Source organism: Bactrocera latifrons, unplaced genomic scaffold, assembly GCF_001853355.1.
Source record: "Bactrocera latifrons isolate USDA-ARS-PBARC rearing strain unplaced genomic scaffold, ASM185335v1 scaffold_112, whole genome shotgun sequence".
NCBI lineage: Eukaryota > Metazoa > Arthropoda > Insecta > Diptera > Tephritidae > Bactrocera > Bactrocera latifrons.
This window is the reverse complement of record NW_017534542.1, coordinates 517,283-535,948: the sequence shown is the minus strand read 5'-3', so window position 1 is coordinate 535,948 and position 18,666 is coordinate 517,283. Positions and strand designations below refer to the sequence as shown.

General features: G+C 36.9%; 6 protein-coding genes across 6 annotated transcripts in view; 2 read left to right on the top strand and 4 right to left on the bottom strand.

Moving 5' to 3' along the window:
- Positions 1–2,273, bottom strand: LOC108974562 (heparin sulfate O-sulfotransferase). The gene is made up of 8 exons (XM_018942474.1): positions 1,925–2,273; positions 1,630–1,853; positions 1,503–1,548; positions 1,397–1,436; positions 1,193–1,331; positions 1,035–1,132; positions 834–956; positions 1–749 (listed from the first exon to the last, which is right to left on the bottom strand). Exons 1-8 carry the CDS (start codon positions 2,088–2,090, stop codon positions 506–508), a joined length of 1,080 nt encoding a protein of 359 aa, XP_018798019.1. The 5' UTR covers positions 2,091–2,273; the 3' UTR covers positions 1–505.
- Positions 2,274–2,507: 234 nt separating this feature from the next.
- On the top strand, positions 2,508–4,261 carry LOC108974697. The gene is made up of 2 exons (XM_018942694.1): positions 2,508–2,909; positions 2,970–4,261. Exons 1-2 carry the CDS (start codon positions 2,715–2,717, stop codon positions 4,170–4,172), a joined length of 1,398 nt encoding a protein of 465 aa, XP_018798239.1. The 5' UTR covers positions 2,508–2,714; the 3' UTR covers positions 4,173–4,261.
- LOC108974702 (alpha-ketoglutarate-dependent dioxygenase alkB homolog 4) lies at positions 4,214–5,470 on the bottom strand. The gene is made up of 2 exons (XM_018942704.1): positions 4,588–5,470; positions 4,214–4,523 (listed from the first exon to the last, which is right to left on the bottom strand). Exons 1-2 carry the CDS (start codon positions 5,313–5,315, stop codon positions 4,310–4,312), a joined length of 942 nt encoding a protein of 313 aa, XP_018798249.1. The 5' UTR covers positions 5,316–5,470; the 3' UTR covers positions 4,214–4,309.
- A 149-nt stretch (positions 5,471–5,619) lies between these two features.
- On the top strand, positions 5,620–8,835 carry LOC108974692 (polyphosphoinositide phosphatase). Its single transcript, XM_018942683.1, has 3 exons — positions 5,620–5,832; positions 5,892–7,518; positions 7,642–8,835. Exons 1-3 carry the CDS (start codon positions 5,752–5,754, stop codon positions 8,529–8,531), a joined length of 2,598 nt encoding a protein of 865 aa, XP_018798228.1. The 5' UTR covers positions 5,620–5,751; the 3' UTR covers positions 8,532–8,835.
- A 171-nt stretch (positions 8,836–9,006) lies between these two features.
- LOC108974594 (UDP-GlcNAc:betaGal beta-1,3-N-acetylglucosaminyltransferase-like protein 1) lies at positions 9,007–10,563 on the bottom strand. Its single transcript, XM_018942519.1, has 5 exons — positions 10,486–10,563; positions 10,042–10,390; positions 9,834–9,964; positions 9,270–9,762; positions 9,007–9,209 (listed from the first exon to the last, which is right to left on the bottom strand). Exons 1-5 carry the CDS (start codon positions 10,501–10,503, stop codon positions 9,013–9,015), a joined length of 1,188 nt encoding a protein of 395 aa, XP_018798064.1. The 5' UTR covers positions 10,504–10,563; the 3' UTR covers positions 9,007–9,012.
- A 3,530-nt stretch (positions 10,564–14,093) lies between these two features.
- LOC108974730 (inositol-trisphosphate 3-kinase A) overlaps positions 14,094–18,666 on the bottom strand; it is a 21,435-nt gene continuing 16,862 nt past the window's right edge. The window contains exons 2-4 of the mRNA XM_018942747.1: positions 18,354–18,446; positions 15,835–15,956; positions 14,094–15,708 (exon numbers count right to left, since the gene is read on the bottom strand). Of these exons, the coding sequence (XP_018798292.1) occupies positions 14,892–15,708; positions 15,835–15,956; positions 18,354–18,446 (1,032 nt within the window). The 3' untranslated portion in view covers positions 14,094–14,891. The remainder of the gene's footprint in view (positions 15,709–15,834; positions 15,957–18,353; positions 18,447–18,666) is intronic.

The window sequence follows — 18,666 nt, the reverse complement described above, 5'->3', positions numbered from 1 at the left end:
AAATTTAAAATTCCAAAATAAAAATTTAAAAATAGTTAAGTCAGAAAAACTCCAAAAAAAAAAAACTTATAACTCACTAAAAACTAGAAAAACTGTCTTCTCATAATTGTCATTGCTTAGTAGAAGTTACATATTAAAGGTGCTTATTTCCATATTAAGTACATTGCTGCGCACAAAAAATAAATGCGCTAAGGTTTTTTTTAAGTATAAAGAACAACAGAAAGATATTAACAATACTACCTATTTACTGAACAAAGAAAAAAAAACAAAAAAAAAAAATAGAGATAAATAAAAAATATGACTACAATTGGAGGGCTCATGTAAAAATATGTGTGTGTATGGCCACCATGTTATAATAGGAGTTTCACACTAAAAACAGTGCGCATAAAAACAGTTGCGCTCGCCAACACAATAAAAAAAAATACACACACATAACTTAATTTCACATATTTGTGCATTTTTTGCGCATTTTTGACGTTTTCGCAATAGCACTACGCAAATGCTATCATTTGGGTCTTATCTTTTCATACATAAATTTTTGCATATGCTTATTATCGGGCACAGTCAATTTGCGCTTATTGTATTCGAATTGTGTCAATGCAAATTCGTACAATTCATTCTCCATTTGCCAGATTTTCGTTTTATGTATGGTATTTATTGTGTCGTCGTTGGGTGCTATCTTCCAAGACGTTTGACGTAGATGGGATTTATTGGAATGTTGATAGTGTTCGCGGAAACCATGAAATATGCTGCAAAGCAAAACAATGCCACGTTATTGTTGTTTTCAAATGCAGAATATACATATGTATATGTGTGCGTAGTGGTATATTTACCGCGGCAATGAACGCTCAAGCAGATCCACAAAGTCTTCCATTTGCTCGGTAACGCCAACCAGAAAATATTCATTAACTAAATTATGCTTAGCTTGATTTAATGCCCACTCGCTGCCTGGCTCCCTACAAAACACAAAAAATATATATATAATTTTTTTTTTTAATTACTAATTGCTTTTTATGAAAGATGATTTAACATACCAGCACTCTGCTGCATGACCACAAAAGAATGGTATTTGCAGCCACATATTCTTTGGATCACAGTCTGGTTGTTTCGATAGAACGCATTCATCGAAAGTCTGCAATAGAAAATTATTACAAATATTTTTCAAGACAATTATTAAAATATGCATACTCACAATTTTATTACCCGCCTTTTTACGTACTAAATTCGGACGATAATTATCACCATAACGTAGAAAATAATAATAGGAAACTAGCCTATCCAATGGCTTACGTACTATATTAATATAAATAGGTTTGTGCGCAATTTGAAATCTACAAAAAAATAAGATATTATTACTATAAGCAAGCAATTATAAACTAATGCCGCCAAAAATTACTTGGAAAAGTCCAAAAACGCCATATGACCATGATAAAGGGCTGTATTAAAGATAAAATGTAAAAATATTACTAAAGTAAGCAACATAAAATAAAAAACGCACTTACCCGGCTTCATTTCATGCCATTTGGTAACGTTACGCACAAACGTAATCTGCCAAAAAGACCAAAAAATATTTTTTTTAAGATAATAATTTTTAACATATAAAAACTGATTTCCGTCAAGGCCACTCACCTGATTGGGCAGCGATAGCACATGCATATTTGCCGTCACATTTATATGCAAGACATGAAACTTATTACGCTTACATAAATCGTAAGCAATATTAACAAAACTGGTGGATCCCGTTTTGGGCACACGATTATATAGCACTACTAATTGTTCTTCATAATCGAAATTGTCTAGTGCAAGTGAATCACCATTTGCAGCAGCAGCTATACGGCCCAGAGGTTTAATCGCTAATATAATGTATATTAATAACAATTAAGTAAATATATACATATACAACAATAAATGTACGTTTACTAACCATTACTCCACGTCTCTTCAATGCGCACTTCCGATGTCCAAATGTACCAATAGGCACCTAATCCCAGAAGGCATAGTGCACTGAAAGCGAACCAATGCAACGGCTTCCAACCTACCAGCATTTTTTTCAATTTCTTATGCCAACACAATAGCCACTTCATCTTCATATCAACAACAACAAACGCTTTGAACTACGTTATGATATGAGTTTTGCTGTCTGGCGCTCATTTTCGTTGATATTTCTGTGTTCGCACCACTATCGCACACATTTAGATAAACTGAATTAATTTATACTTGAGAAATTTAGCAATTTACAATACAAAAGCAGCTGTTGTAATTAGAAATATGAAGACACCCTTTACCAGACTGCTAATTGAAAGCTGTAATGTGATCAGCTGTTTGTGGTTAAACAAATGAAGGAATGCATTCCACAATGTTGCCGGATGGTAAAATAATTTACTTCTGCGCTAGCCAAAATGAAATTGAATTGCTATTAAATATATTAAAAATTGTAAAATGCCATTTTTTATGCGCAATATTGTATTCCTTGCGGCAACAGGTAAATAAAACATGATTATTTTGCTTTGTAGGAGCAAGAAGCGAATAAGTTAACAACCTTATTCATTTTATACAAATTTTTCCGTTATTATGTAAGCAAATTGGACCACCGTGCGTTTTGTAGCGTTTGACAATTGTGCGCATTGAAGATTTTTAAAGTGTAGTAACTTTCTGGATTTTGTAGCTGTTGTGATATTTTTGCACTAAAACAACAAAAAATTGTAAACAAATAAATGGAAATTGAGTTAAACACTGGTAATCTACGTAATCTGTGTCGTATTTGTTTGGGTGCAGGCGATTACAATTTGTTAGAACACAAAGTGCTTTGGAACGACACTACGATAGAAAATGATTCTCTGGAGTCTGACGCACAAAATGAAGCAGCGATTTCCATACACGAAGTATTGCAAATGTATAATGATTGGCAGGTAAGCTTGCAGATAGCATTGGGAAACTTTAATTAAATTTTTAAAATTTTCCATTTACAGCATTCAATACTTGAATTCGACGTCGAACTACAGCTGATTTGCAAAGAATGCTTACTTGAGCTACAACCACAGTATATCTTCTACAAACGCTTATGCGCCGCTAACAAACAAATAAAACAGCTCTACGAAGAAGCACTACAGCAAGAAGAATGTAAAACAGCATCAGTACCCGAGCCAGTTGTGAATGATAAAGTGGAATATGATAATAATTTAGTTGAATATGTAGAATATGCAACAGAACGGTCACAACGTGATCAGCACGTGAATTTGCCTGAACCATGTATCGAAAAAATAGTGTCAGAACCTTCACAAATACGTATACAAAACACACTTAAACAACCGGAGAAACGTAAATTTGTGAAAAATCCAAAATTCATACTCACAGGCGGTGTAACACAATTACTTACACATGCCACATGCACCACCACATTCGAGTCACCTGCGGAAGCCACTTCGCAGGAGTTTCATTCAAATACCCTATATAGCCCACATAAACGAAAAAGAAAAGTAGATGATGTGGATATGCATACACTACTTGAGAAGAAAGAAAGAAGTGATCACAATTTGTTTATAGAACACATACCGAATGTCATAGAAAAAGGAGGTGAGCAAAATGTGGAAGTTAATACCGTTGTGCCGGAAATAGAGCAAATCGTACATGAAGTACCACCAAATGAATTAATTGAATCTGGTTTAGGCGAACCGTACCAGGAACTTATCACAAGCACACAACATAATGAGCAACAACAACAACAACAACATGAACTTGTAAGTGAAAATGACGAGCAAGCTGCTTTACCATATTCTACAGTGAGTGCTGATGATGCTGGACGCTCCATTTACGTATGCAAATATTGTCCGCAAGCTTTTACGGCGCCCTGCTTCCTGTTGACACATGCACGCAAGTCACACGTTTGTAAACATTGTAGCAAAGCCTTCGTCAAAACTACCGATTTGTTTGCGCATTTAAGAGAATCACACACAGACTTTAAATGTAAATATTGCGGGAAAGAGCTTAGTTCTAATGGCAATTTACGCGCCCATATAAAACGTATGCATCAAACAACGACTGATTTGACATATTCACCGCACATCATTAAAAATTTCGTTATGGGTAATAGTACAGAAGAAATTGTTGATGGTGGTGGAGAAAGCATTTACATAGATGACACCGAACAACATATAACTGAATATCTTGACTAAAAAATAATTAAAATTACAAAGAAAAAAAAAACGCTTTGTGGTTAATATCAGGCTCAATTGTCCAAATTTTGTTGTAAAGAAAAAATTAAGCAGAATGTTTATTTATGAATCTATAAATTAAATTACGATTTTATTTTTTAAATTACTTCAACTGTTGCATTGTTTGTGTCCGTCCAGAAATTAAGTGCATTCTGTGTTACTTCATCGCCTTTTATTTTGTCTTCACCATCAATGTACATAGGCGTAAATTCACGATAAGCAATACAAACACGCCTACTTTTTACATCCTCACGCAGTACTGAATGCTCGAATTGGTAGCGTGCAGGTCCATACATTACCATCAGGGAGAGACTAAGTAAACATGTTTAAAAAGCCACTATTAAGAATAAAAATATAAAATTCGGCATCCACTTACTTTGGCATAGCTACACGTATAACTTTATCCTTATAAAAATCCAATTGGTTCGCTCCCATCAACGGTAAAAGTAATTGTTTCTCATAATGCGATACCAAATGCAAATTATATTTTTGAGGATTTTTAGAGGCATCAAAAGCGGTTAGCGTTAATACTGCATCTCCCAAGCAATTCACAGTCACAACACGTTCTCCCCATATCCAACAATCATCAACATGTGGATCGATGGATGCGCCCTTTGATGGTTCATACTCCAGTGAGCATTGCTCAATTGTCTGAAAGTCACTCAATACAGGCACCTCACGTAGCCGCTGTTGTACAAAACGTGTAGTTGCTGGAAATCCATTAAAGTTACCATTCTTTAACTTTCGTTGACGAAAATTGGTTTTTGGTCCGAAATTTTGTTTGCGACGCCCACTTTGTGATATTACCCACGGCAACACATCTAAATTTTCCATTAACTCTACACTTTCATTTGTACGCAGAAAATGCTCCTGCACATACATTCCGGGAAATGGTAATCCTTCATGATTGTTGTGTTCTGGATGTTGGTCACGCACTTCCGATGGGTCCCAACCTTCGAAAAGCCGTTCGCATAGAGGGCAATATGAATACGCTTTAAGTTCATTGAGTTGTTCAAGAAGTGATGATTTTTGTATGTTAAAATCCTTTTCGCACTGTAGACAGGTGCGTACACCTTTGCAACCGCAAGGACGTATGGTATTCATTGCTCAATACCGGCGTTTAATTTATTTAGGTATTATTTAAACGTGTAACAAATAAATATCTTAAAATTTCGCCAAACTAAGAGCAGCTGATTGCCAAAATACCGTATTCGCGTAATTATTTGCAAGAATATTCATAACAACTGTGAAATTTTTTAAAAACAATATATTGATATGTTCAATAAAATAACACTTTGTACTGTTTTAAAAAAGAATACGGTTTATTATAAAAAGTACTTTTAAAAAATACAAAGTAAATTTGGTAATACGGACCACCAACCTTCAAATTCTGGCAGCACCAATGTGCTATCACAAAAATAACAGTCAGCTGAGATTATTTTTGTTACGGATAAGTAAATTGTTTAGTCATCGCAAAGAAATGATATTTGTTTATAATATTCATGAAAATTGCTAAAATAGATGCAATTAAAGCCACAAAATGAATAACACTAATCCAAATATATTTTTTAATCCACTTATTAGTGGCATACAAAAGGTGGTACTCTACGAAACGCGCACTGTGAGTAACTTCTTCCACTATATTTTTTTGTTGGTTCTAATTTGGCGTGTATATTTTAGCGTCTCTACCTTGTTGGCAGCAATAATCGGGAAACGCGCTTTCGCATGCTTACAATTGATCGTACCAAACATGACCGCGTTGCCATCGATGAGAATCCCAACGAGCTAAATGCGTTGGAAATACGCAGATTCCTCATATCACTCGGCAGCTCAGCGCGCGTTACCTCCGCTTATGGTGTATTGGGTTTTGTGCGCTTTCTTGAAGGCTACTATCTGCTGCTCGTCACTAAACGCAAATGTTGCGCACACATTGGCATGCATTTGATTTACACCATAAAAGATACGGTTATGGTGCGCGTTAATGAACCGACTACATTGCGGGCACCACATCCCCATGAAGAACGTTACAAGAAAATGTTTCAGAGCATCGATTTGCGGAGTAATTTTTATTTTTCTTATTCATATGATTTAACGCGCACGCTACAGTATAATGAGTCGGCACCGCGTTTTGTAGGACCAAATGTAGACTTGGACAACGATGAGCCGTTGCCCGACTGGGATAAACTCACCAATAATGTTGTCGCGCCGGATGAGCGTGTGAACTATGCATTTCGTAGCAATTCGCGTACGCGCTTTGTCTGGAATGCGTTCCTCTTGCAGCCGATGCGTGTCATTGTGCTTAAGGATTGGATGTTGGAAGTGACGCATGGCTATATTAGTCAATCGTGTATTAGCGTTTTTGGACGGCATGTTAATGTATGTTTAATTGCACGACGTAGTACACGCTTTGCGGGTACAAGATTTCTTAAGCGCGGAGCCAATTGTATGGGTGATGTAGCGAATGAAGTGGAGACCGAACAAATAGTCACAGACGGTCAACGCATGTGCTCGTTTACACAGATGCGCGGCTCAGTGCCCTCACACTGGTCACAAGATGTTGTCAAAATGGTACCGAAGCCACAAATACAATTGGATATTTGCGATCCATTTGCGCAAACACCGGCACGTCATTTCGATCGTCTACTCTTTCATTATGGCTCACCGCTAATCATGTTGAATTTGGTGAAGAAACGTGAAAAGCGTAAACATGAATCAATCATCTCCAAAGAGCTGGTCTACAGCATACGTTACTTGAATCAGTTTTTGCCACCGCAACACCGTATGAAGCATATACATTTCGATATGGCGCGCAAGAGTCGTGGTGGCGGTAATGTCATGGAAATGTTAGCCGACATAGCGGAGAGTGTTGTGCAACAGACCGGCATGTTTTTCAAGGCGCGCGGTAGTGAGTGCACGTTCCAAACAGGCCTAGTGCGTACGAATTGCGTCGATTGCTTGGATCGCACCAACACTGCACAATTCGCTATTGGCAAGTGTGCCTTGGGTCATCAGTTGGAGCGTTTGGGTTTTGTTAAGTCCGCGAAACTCGAGTTCGACTCAGACTGTGTGACCATGTTGGAGAATCTGTATGAGGAGCATGGCGATACGCTGGCCTTGCAATATGGTGGCTCGCAGCTAGTACATCGTATTAAAACATACCGTAAAACGGCCGCGTGGGCTTCACAAGGCAACGATATAATGCAAACGTTGAGCCGCTACTACAGCAATACATTCAGCGATACGGAGAAACAGCATAGTATTAATATTTTCTTGGGCTATTACATACCCAGCCGAAGTCACACAAAACGTAGGTTTACTAAAGATACAAACTTTCACGATTTTGCTTGATTTTTAGAGCCAAGTCGTGTGTATGGAAAACTGTTTTTTCTTACTTTCAATATTAATTTTTTTTTTTTTTGYTTATTTGTAGAGAACCAACCAATCTGGGAGCTGCAAACAGACTACTACATGCACAACGTCTACAAACCACTCACACCAGAAAATGAAACCCGCCTAATTACCGATTGGGTGCGTCACAAAGTGCGCTCCTGTCTACCACACTCCACTTCAGACTCGAATAAAATTGTCAAAGAACTATTTCGCGTGCATTCCAAAGGTCTCGAAATGATCGATGCCTACTCGAATTATCATCAGTCATTTAAATGGACCGATCTCAGCGAACACATAGCTTTCGAAATTAGTCAACTGGCACTACGTTATATGCCCACATTCCGCACCAACTACTCGCCATTCCAGCGGCAAATACAAGATCGCAAAGCACGCAAAAATCCTAACCTTACTGGTCAAAGTTCCACCAGCTCAACGAATAGCAATTCATCGAGTTCCAGTTCCGAAGCGGATGATAGCTCCACTGATGAGGATATAAGTGCCGGCTATGCTGTTAAGGATGCCAATCAAACTGTATTGATAGAACAAGAACCATTCACGCTGGAATCGGTGTTGCCGCCTATGGATGAGGTATACGGTTGCCGGATTAGCAATCCATCCAAAGCAAATATGGATATATACCGGAAATATGTACAGTTCGGTAAATTGGCAACTGGCAATAATAATGGTTTCGCGCTTTCAACTGCGGCAGCACCACGTGAACGTGATAATGAAATGGCTAATTTAAAGCGTAGCATATTAAAACCATTAAGTGATTATGGCAGTGATTCGTACTTGCAAGTTACACCGCCAACCGTGAGCGAAGCGAGTCAAAAGATATACGCAGAATATTGCAAAGTGCCGCGTAACTTCAATACTGTGCCGAAATTCGAAGAAACAGATGTGCTATACCGTTATGTGCAAATGCTCTGAAGTCGCGGTTGAATGTGTAGACGAGTTGAATAAAGTATTAATATTAGCGACTAACTTCGAAATATCTATTATCGATGCCGAGATATGGAGAGAACATCGGCGACCGAGGTGTTGCCATTAGCAGCTTCACCGACTCCTTACCATCCAAGTGGGAAATACTACAACAACAACGCCCAGAAAACCCTGGTCTCAGCGGATATGTCCCCGATCTTCGCCTTTCTCTCGCTCTCTGTCTTGTTATATTATATTAAGCATATAATTTTATGCAAATTTTGAATATTTTTTTTCGTGAATTTTATTTTAATAAAACCGTTTGCTAATATATAATATTATCACAATGGTATAATATTGTGTAAATCACAAATTTAACACAGGATGGGGGTTGTACATTTCTTAGAACATTAATATTTGTATACATAACCTTTAAATAATATTGTGACGCCAATAATGCACTTTTTTTATATTATTTGCACACCACAATTCACGTGAATAATATGTAATCACGTCCTTCGCATAAATTTAAACTATTTAAATTCGCTTCAAAAGCACCATTGGTGAGATCTAATTTCATACAAATAAGCAGCGGCGGACGCGCATGAGTGAAATGCACGATGGGCACTACGTGCGTGAAACGGTGCGTCTTCACGTCGTAATGATTGTAAGATTTGTTAATTTTCTCTGAAAGAGAAAAAATTCATAACGGTTAAAAACGTACGAACTCATTACATTTTAACTTACTCTCATCCACATCACAGAAGGCACGCACTTTGCACTTGAACGCTTGTGGCAGCTCGCGAAAAAACTTACGTCCACGTTTACCCGCATTCCATATGGTGAAACCACTGCACCACGGCTCGCAACACAACACATGCGTGAGCAAATGTTGCATACGCAATTGCCAAATAGTTTCGGCAACAATTGAGAATGTGGTTGCCGCCGCATGATAACGATAGAGCAGCAGGCATTCATTGATACGCAGCACGCGTCCACCGCGATCGAGATGCGCATAGAAAAAGATAAGATCTTCGGGCGTGCCATGGCCGCGTTCGCAAAAGCCACCTGGTATGCGTTCGTAGACGCGACGATGGCATAGCCAAGTGGGCATAATCACCGTCGGTCCATTGGCAGTGTATATCTGTAACGGCAGTTTTGTGGCATCCAATTCGTTTGCCCAACGCGTGAAGCGACAGGTGGAATTCGGCGGCGTGCGCACGAACTTGCAGCCAATGAGCTTGAAAAATTTAGTGTATATTAACAACAAGAGCAAGCGTTAACTTTAAATTAAAATTTGTTTATACTCACGGCATCCTTATTGGCGCGCGCCAGCAAATATTGTTGTTGTATACGCGTTGGCAGCATTTCATCGTCGATATCTAGAAAGCACAAGTAGGCACCGCTCGCCAGCTCTATAGCGCGATTGCGGCCATAACCCACTAGCCGTAAATGTAATAATTAAGTTTACTTAAAATAGTTATTTTCAAATTAACAATTAACGTGCAAAAGCACGCACCTCCTTTGGGCTTTTCACTTTCATTTCGCACTATAAACATCCGTATCCGTTGTCTACGAAATTTGCGTTGCCAAATTGTCAACATTTCTCTTGTGCCATCCGTACTGCAATCATCGAAGACACAAACCTCAATTTGAAACTTTTGCTTGCTTTCCACTTCCTCTGTTTCGGGCTGTGATGTCACATGTTCCAACAACCCATTGCCGTCCTCCCACTTGTGTTGTGCTGACTGCATTTGTTTTGATTGTTGTTGCTGCTTTTGCACATGAACAGCTGTGCATTGTCGGAGTATCGACCGAAAACAATTGTCAACCCACTTTTCGCCATTGAGCACAGTGACAATTATAGACTATTTTCGCAATTGTTATGCATGCACAAAACAAGGAAATGGAAAATATTTTCATCATTCATTTATTTAAATAGCTTTTATGCACTTTAACGTACCACTGTGTCCTCGCTCATTGATGGGGATGACTTACAACAAAAAATACAATTGCCGGCAGCAACACAACAATCTGATTGGAGCAGAAATCCAGTTATGAATATCTATGACGCGCTGCCAGATGAGTGGTCTTTGAAAGCAGTGTAGAATTATATATTCCGTTGACATTTGCTTACATACATAATATATTTAATTTGAAATATTTCCTCTAAAACAAAAACAAAAATAAAAATAACAAATGTATACGTTACTACAAAAAAGCAAGTACAGAGCGAATGTATAGACAAAACACATAACAATTCGATTTCCGTTATCTGGTATCACGCATTTCCTTTTGCTTGTGGAAGTCATTTGTGTGGAATTTATTCGACCGCGTAAATGCAAAATTTGTCAAAGTGCGTTGTTCTTCAAATTTTAACAATTTTTACGTTTGCTTACGGTTTAATTGAAAATGTAATTAAAAAGGTTATATGCTTTGATAGGCGTGTCGTTTGTGCTGTTGTCTTTCAATATATTTGCTTGCAAGTGTGAGAAGTTTTGTTTATGGACACAATTTGTTATTGTGTCTAAACCTGCAAGTCAGGACGTTGAAAGTGTTTAGTGATTGAAAATTTGTGTTTATGATATTTCAAATGGTGTTTTCGTAAATTAAAAGTTCCTCGTAGTTTAATTAACAATATGTCGATCGAATTTATAACTATTTTTATAATTTAATTATATAGTGTAAAATAATTCAAGCTGCTGAGCTGAATATAGAAGGTACAATCTTCTATAAGAGTGTACAACTCCTGATGTATATCGATATCATTGGTCATAACAATACTCGTACTAGTTTCTCCAGGTTGGACAAAGAATAGAAGCAAATGGGTTTGGTAATGAACGATGGCCAAACGAAATATCTCTTGTCAACAAAAAACCGGCCGCCGTATTCGCGACTAGACACGTCACTGTTGACAGTCATAACTTTAAGATATAAATAATTTCGTCAATACTGGAACCAGTATTAACACCAACAACAATGTCAGCCTCGAAATCCAACGCATAATCAATTTTGCCAACATTTGCTGAGATACAGAAGTTCGTTCTAAGTAAGAAATTGTGAAGTATAGCACCTACTCGACGAACAATAACCAAATTCTAAAAGTCACTCATCATTCCCTTCCTGGTATATAGTGCAGAAGCATGGACGATGACAACATCTGATGAGTCGGCGTTTCGAGTTTTCGAGAGAAAGGTTCTGCGGAATATTTATAATCCTTTTCTGATTGGCAACGGCGAATGCTGCAGTCGATATAACGATGAGCTGTACGAGATATACGTTAACATTGACATAGATCAACGAATTAAGGGACAGCGAATCCGTTGGGTACGTCATGTCTGAATAGGTGAAAACAGTCCCGCTCTGATAGTGTTCGTCACAGTTCCCGCCGGGTGGAAACAGAACAAGAGGAAGACTTTCACTCCGTTGGAATTGGCGCCAAGTAGTGAAAAGAATGAACGACTGGCGTGCTATTGTAAACCCGTCTATAACCGCGAAAGCGGTGCCTACGCCAATAAAGACTCGTTTAATGTGTTATTAAATTATAATATTTCGGTAAGTCTGCTAAAGATTATTGCAAAAGTCTCCTTTCATGGTCAAAATATCAAATATAGGAAATGAACCAATTTTGTCTACTCTGGGCGAAATTTTCTCCAAATCATATTTAAGTATTTGAAACAAAACGAATTGATGTTGGCCCGTTTTGTTTGACCGCAAATATTTCTTAAAATGCATAATGCATAAGGTAATTCCATAACCAGTGGAATATCACAAACAGCATTTGAAAATCTCATTATAATGCTCATAACAGTGCTAAAAATAAAAAATTGGACGAAACCTTAGCCTTACCCTTAACGGATATCATAATTTTCGAGCATCTGAATGACTTTACTCCATGTAATTAGTGATTGTATATAAGTTACTTAAATGAAACCCAGGGAACATTTTTTAGTATGTGGCATGTGAATGAGTGATATACATATATGTAATTTCTGCAAGTTGCACGAGTGTAAACATAACTTTAGTGAAACCTTTCAGGATATTATCGTTGATCTTACGTTGTAGAATTTAAAGTGAATCTAAGTGACTTCCAAATATACAAATAGTATATGTATATGGGGGCTGGGGGAATTTGTGGACTGATTTTTAATCCAACAATTTTTTAAACAAGTGTAAAAATGTATGAATTTATTTTAGATGTGAGTCCCCTGATTACAACAAGAAAAATACTTTCTCTTGGTTTCATTGTTTTGTGTCTGCAATTCCTCGATATAAAAGCTATGATTTGTACCAAGTTCTATTTCGATATCTTCATTAGTGTTTGATTTGTATACTGTAAAGTGAAAGATTAGATTAGTCCAATTTCGCCTATCTGCAATACCAACGTTCTTCGAATGCCAAGAAACACACGATATCTCCATGTTTACTCAAACCATCGCTTGTACGGACTGATGGACGGACAGATAGCTACTCGGAATTCAATTAATTGTGACTGAATGATCACTTATGTGTGTATACCATATAGCTCTAGATAGATGACCAAAACTATAAATGTTTGTGAGAGTTTACAAAGAGTATCCTAAAATTAGGATTTTCGGGTGCATTCTGAATTTTGACCGTGGCATATGGTAAAGCTATCTTGCACAGCAGAAAACCGTTCTTAAAAAGCTTGCGTCAAACGATTAAGGAAAAGGGTGATTAAAAAAGAAGTACTTTTTTCAAGCAGTTTTTGTTCAGTATTGCTTCTCATTTCATTATGGAAAGACTAACGCTTCAACATTCTTTATAAATCGTTCAACTTTATTACGAAAATTCACGTTCTATAAACGTCCTACTGGGCGTACTATTTGCAACACCACCACCCATCTTGAGACCCTGTATTCATCATTGGATAATATTCGACCGAATGGACCACGTCCAGCACGCAGTGAAAAAAATTTAGCAGCCGTAGCTGAGAGCGTACACGAAGAGCGGTTAAAGCCGATTCGACGCCGTTCGCAGCAACTCGGACTTGCGTATGGGACGACTTAGCTCTTTTACGTCGAGATCTTTAGTTAAAAGCGTTCAAAATAACGGTTGTGCAAGAACTGAAATCGCTCGAAATTACCAAGCGACATCGCTTCGCTTTACGTAAATGTTAATAAGTTCCAAGAAGATCCGACGTTTTCGAGCTACATTTCACATCAATTAATGAATTTATTGAGAGAACACTTCGAAGGGCAGATAATTTTACGTTTCGGATTGGTCAATGGGCCACCAAAATCGTATGATCATGATCATGCCATTAAATTTCCCCATTCAATTCGACGTTTCTATGTTTTTCCTTAAAAAAAAGTAGGGCAACTCGAAATGGATCATCCTTTAATTTAACAATGTATAAAGTATTATTTATCAAATGACAAAAATACATACAATTCTTCTAATCTCTTTTATTTTTTTTTTTTTGCACATTGTTTTGATAATTAATATTCTAGGTCACACTGTAAATTCCCCAAGACCCTTCCACATATTTCAAATAAATGCAACATGTTGTTTTTTTTTTGTCAAAATTCAAGTACAATTTTTATTTCTTACACAATTTTTAATATCCTTTTTTATTAATATAAAAAGATCGTAAATTTAAAACTTAACTATAAATAGGATTACACGTTGATGTATTTTAAGTAACTTTCTTGCCTATAAAATGATAGCTGTCATATGCTTTAAGACATTTAGACATAATGCTCGCTTTTAGGCTTGTACTGAAGCAAAATTCCTGTTTTTTGTTACAATTGCAGTTTACAAATAATGTTCACATGATATTTTATATATATACAAATGTTGAAAATCAAGCAACTAACTAAAAATACTTTTACATGGTTTTTATACATATCTAGTAACAAATTCTTTGACGACAAAGTCTTCTATAAATATGTATGCAAATGATTTAAGAACGTGATTATGAGGTTTTTGTTTTTGTTTTTCTTTTTTACTTTAATCCTTTTTTCCAATATGGAAAATACAAAGGTAAGCAAGTAAAGTAACTAATAATATACGTTAAAGTAGTGGTGATGAATTAGGTAATATGGATGTATGAATATGTATGTGTATGTGTGTGGCGAAAGTATTTCGTTTAAATGCACGCAATGCAATTCAGTCTTAAGGCAGCATAAACACAAACTTAAACTATACAATGGATATTTTTCGCGATTAAGGAAAGATACATGTATGTTTGATGTAGAATTTATCGCTTTCATATTATTTTTACCCCCACTAATATGAAAGAAAGAAAGAAACGTCAACGCTTCTTTAACCAACCAATTGTAATTGAATTACAGTTATTTGCTAATTGCCAGCAGCACTGCTGCATTTTGCATTATGTGCAATTCCTTATATTTGTAAGCATTTCCGACTGCCATGACTCGCATAAACATTTTCGAAGGCATTGATCAGCTCATCCATGCCCTTGAGTAGACCCTCCTCACAGTTACCGGGTATCCATGTGGCGCGATGATTCACATTAACACCAGCTGGCAGTGGACGCGACTTGGCAAAGTCGATTAACCAAGCGCCCACTTTATCATCATCGTAAACGATGAATATGCTCGAGCCAACCACCTCGTGACGCTGAAAGAATGTCGATTTCTCCATCACCATACGCATATGTTTCAGCCGCTTGATTAGTTCCTTTGTCACCGACCGTTTTGCGCCCAGAAACTGTTCGATAGTTTGTGTAATTTGATCGCTATTACGTACCGTCTTCAGATCTTTAACGGGTGGACGACCGCGTAGACGCAACGCTTCGATGCGAAAACCTTTCGATTGTGATGATGACATCGATTCGCGGAAAAGCATATAACGTAGTTTGGTAATAGCCTGCGTCGACTCCTCATCGGCTGTGGGCGCCAATGGATCGACGGCAACCATTTTCTTATACAAATCCGGTCGCAATGTCTTATTGGTCACTTCGGATTCGAGAAATGTGCGGCAACCCATTTTGATGTCCATCACACAGGGATCCTTGAAGCCCGTCAAGAGATCTTGTAGTTCGATAAAGTTTTCGCCATTCAACGCTTGTGCACCGTAAAATTGCGGCACAATTTTGGCTGTTTGCGGCTCCTGCGTGAGTAGTTTGTAGGCGAGCACCTCATTGTCGGCCAGACTGGCGACGCGTTTGCGCACAATGCCGGCAGTTGTGGGGACAATGCTGCAAATGAGAAAAGGAAGGCATGAGTAAAGATTGTGTTACTGATAAAGTGATGTCATAAATGTTACAGTGTTTTCGCCAAATCAGCAGTGGCATAAAGAAAAAAAAAATTTACGAAATATTTACCTTTCTGGGTGCCCGGACAATTGCATCCAACCTGGCGGCTTAACGTTGGTGTTAAAATGCTGATTATTTTGATTGTGTTCCAGCAGTGCGGGCGTTGCGGGTGCACTCAATTCCAACGCGTTCTACAAAGAAATTAAACAAAATACAATTACATATTAGTTGTTTACTTCAAAGAGTTTATAAACAAATTTTAATAAGTCTGACAAATCGTAATAAACCTCGACACGGCTAATGCGTTGATAAATGGCTGGCTATAGGAAAGCTCAGCTGTATTTATGTATGCATGCATGTCTGGCGCCAAATCTATTGACATTTTTTATATTTAATCAAAATTTTCGAGGGCGTCCATAATCGGAATGTCAACGCATGTCGCCAATGAAGCGGCTAGACGATAGCCAGACGCCGGGAATTTTTGGATTGCTTAAGTGCGTTGATTAGAAAGAGCTTGTTGATTTGTGATTTACATGAGCATGATATTTAAAAAAAAAATATTTTATTTCAATTTCAAAAAAATATTTTATATCAAATGCTAAAATCATAATGCAAAGTGTTTTACACCTAATATCCTTTTTCATTTTCGAACAACCAATCCCTATCATCCCTTATGACAACAGACGAGTAAACGGCGAACAGCTGATTGTCAATTCTATTCACACTGTTTACAACAGCATAAACAAAAGGGTATGATTTTTTATTTGTTTTAAAGGCCACAAGTGACGCAGTTAAACGTTGAGCACAAAGTCTGAAACTTGTTGTGCAAGGAAGTGTAAGCGCCGCGCATTTTTTTTTATTAAAATAAATAAGAAAGAAAAAAGTTTTAATTAAAATAAAGTAGAAGAAAGAGGAAACTACGGCTGCAACGTAGCTATAATACCCTTCACAGTTGTACTTTTTAAAGCATTAAAGGGTATAAAAAAATATTTAATTTGTTTTTAAGCGGTCAGTTTGTATGGCAGCTACTTACATATATGCTCTATCGGTCCGACTTGAAACATATTTATGGAGACCGTAACTTCGGCTTAGAAAATAAGCTGTGCCAAATTCTACGAAGAAATCTTGTCAAATAAGAAAATTTTCCATACAAAAACTTGATTTTTATCGGTCAGCTTGTATGGCAGCTATATGCTATAGTTGTCCGATTTCCATACTATTTTCGCAGATTATAGCGCTGTCTTCAACAATAAAGTATGCCAAATTTCGTTAAGATATTTTATGAAATTAAAAAGTTTGCCATACAAACGTCAAAAAAATTTAAGGAAATAGCGCTCAGCTGCCTGGCTTGTGATTTGCTGTACTTCTTTTGCCGTTTCAAAATAAAGAAATGTTTCACGCGCCCGGCGCCTGATGCGAATTCTCAAAATGACGCGCATAAGTTCCATAACCTTTAATTGAACCCCACTTGGTTTAAATTTGCGGCTTTTTCGTGTGATTTTTATGACTTTTGCTTTCATATTTAATATTTCTTTTTATTTATTGCTTTAATTTTTTTTCTTATTTTACCTTAGTTTTTTTTCGTAAATTTTTTTTATGCCACACAAAGGTAGTCACTGCTTCACACTGTCTTCACACAGCTGATTGTCAGCCAATAAATGTCAATGAACAACAATTAACCGTATTAATTGTTGCTAAAATGTTTGCAGTGAAGCCAATTTTTTTGTTGCAATTTTCAGTAGCGCTTATCAGAAAATTGTATGTGTTTTTATATGAAACAATTTTAACGCACCGCAAAGCGTGTGAAACCCAGTTTGAAAACATACATATATGTATGATGCAATTGCGGTGTGTTGGCACTTGCTTTGCAAATATTGAAAGGGATTTGACATTTGCTTATCAAGTTTGATTATTTGTGCTAAATATAAGACAAAATAATACCAAAACTCAACATTTCGACTTTTCGAAATGTGTTTTGAAACATATTTCGCTGTTGGCAACCCAGCTTGGTACTCGTGCGCTTCAGCTAAAGCGCGCTGTGGTAGGATCGCTGATGTCTGCCTGCTGTTTTGTTGCTGTAAAGCAGGAAGTCTGCGCTTTTATTGTTTGACATTTACAGTTTAAAGTGTTTAATATTTTACTTTAATTTTCGCGTTTTTTTTGCACCGTTGCAGGCCTTTTAATTTAAGTCTTGCTTCATGGCCGCTTTCTTTCGTTTTTAATTTTTAACATTTCTTTAAAATGCTTTTTTTTTACTGCCTGCTGGTGTAGCAAAAATGTGCAAAATTCCATATATAAAGTGTGTGAATTTTTGCGCCTGTATGCACAGGCAGCAATAAAATTACAGTTTTAATTGCATATCTCGCACGCCGCGTTTATTCATTTTTTTCGCGAACGCAACACAGTTCTTTGGCGCTAGTGACGTATGCTGTGCATACAAACATACATACATATGTAGAAAGATGCGTAGATATGAGTTTGTGATTAAAGCGCATGGAAAATTTTTGCATTTACTGTGCTAATATTTATTGTAGCTAAACAAAAATATTGATTTAAAAAATATTTGCTATGTATGCGTAAATACTTACGATGGCCAGAAATTTCAATAATGACATGCGATGGGGCGGTAGTATATCACGTTGGCTCAAATAGTCATTCATATAGTTTTCAAAGTCGTTTTTCTGCAAGAGAGTTAGAAAAAATGCGAAAAAATTGTGATTAGTAATTTCTTGGAAAAAGTAGTTAGGAAAATAAAAAAATTTATATACTTGTATTTAATAAAAAAACTTTCAACGCAAAATAATATTTGAAAAAAATTATTTACAAAAACAATTAAAAAAATAATAATTTTAAGAAACAAAATATTTTGGATAACAGGTATTTCATAAAAACAAAAATTGT

What these genes read in the sequence shown, in the direction of transcription:
- LOC108974692 (XM_018942683.1), top strand. Translation starts at nt 5,752, where the DNA reads ATGAATAACACTAATCCAAATATATTTTTTAATCCACTTATTAGTGGC. An exon ending in TACTCTACGAAACGCGCACT is followed by an intron (nt 5,833 to 5,891) that starts GTGAGTAACTTC and finishes TGTATATTTTAG; the next exon opens with CGTCTCTACCTTGTTGGCAG.
- LOC108974594 (XM_018942519.1), bottom strand. An exon ending in AAGTGAAAAGCCCAAAGGAG is followed by an intron (nt 9,965 to 10,041) that starts GTGCGTGCTTTT and finishes ATTTACGGCTAG; the next exon opens with TGGGTTATGGCCGCAATCGC. An exon ending in CTTCTGTGATGTGGATGAGA is followed by an intron (nt 9,210 to 9,269) that starts GTAAGTTAAAAT and finishes TTTCTCTTTCAG; the next exon opens with AGAAAATTAACAAATCTTAC.
- LOC108974562 (XM_018942474.1), bottom strand. Translation starts at nt 2,090, where the DNA reads ATGAAGATGAAGTGGCTATTGTGTTGGCATAAGAAATTGAAAAAAATG. An exon ending in TGAAGAGACGTGGAGTAATG is followed by an intron (nt 1,854 to 1,924) that starts GTTAGTAAACGT and finishes ACATTATATTAG; the next exon opens with CGATTAAACCTCTGGGCCGT. An exon ending in CTTGAGCGTTCATTGCCGCG is followed by an intron (nt 750 to 833) that starts GTAAATATACCA and finishes TTTGCTTTGCAG; the next exon opens with CATATTTCATGGTTTCCGCG.
- LOC108974697 (XM_018942694.1), top strand. Translation starts at nt 2,715, where the DNA reads ATGGAAATTGAGTTAAACACTGGTAATCTACGTAATCTGTGTCGTATT. An exon ending in AAATGTATAATGATTGGCAG is followed by an intron (nt 2,910 to 2,969) that starts GTAAGCTTGCAG and finishes TTCCATTTACAG; the next exon opens with CATTCAATACTTGAATTCGA.
- LOC108974702 (XM_018942704.1), bottom strand. Translation starts at nt 5,315, where the DNA reads ATGAATACCATACGTCCTTGCGGTTGCAAAGGTGTACGCACCTGTCTA. An exon ending in ATACGTGTAGCTATGCCAAA is followed by an intron (nt 4,524 to 4,587) that starts GTAAGTGGATGC and finishes ATGTTTACTTAG; the next exon opens with TCTCTCCCTGATGGTAATGT.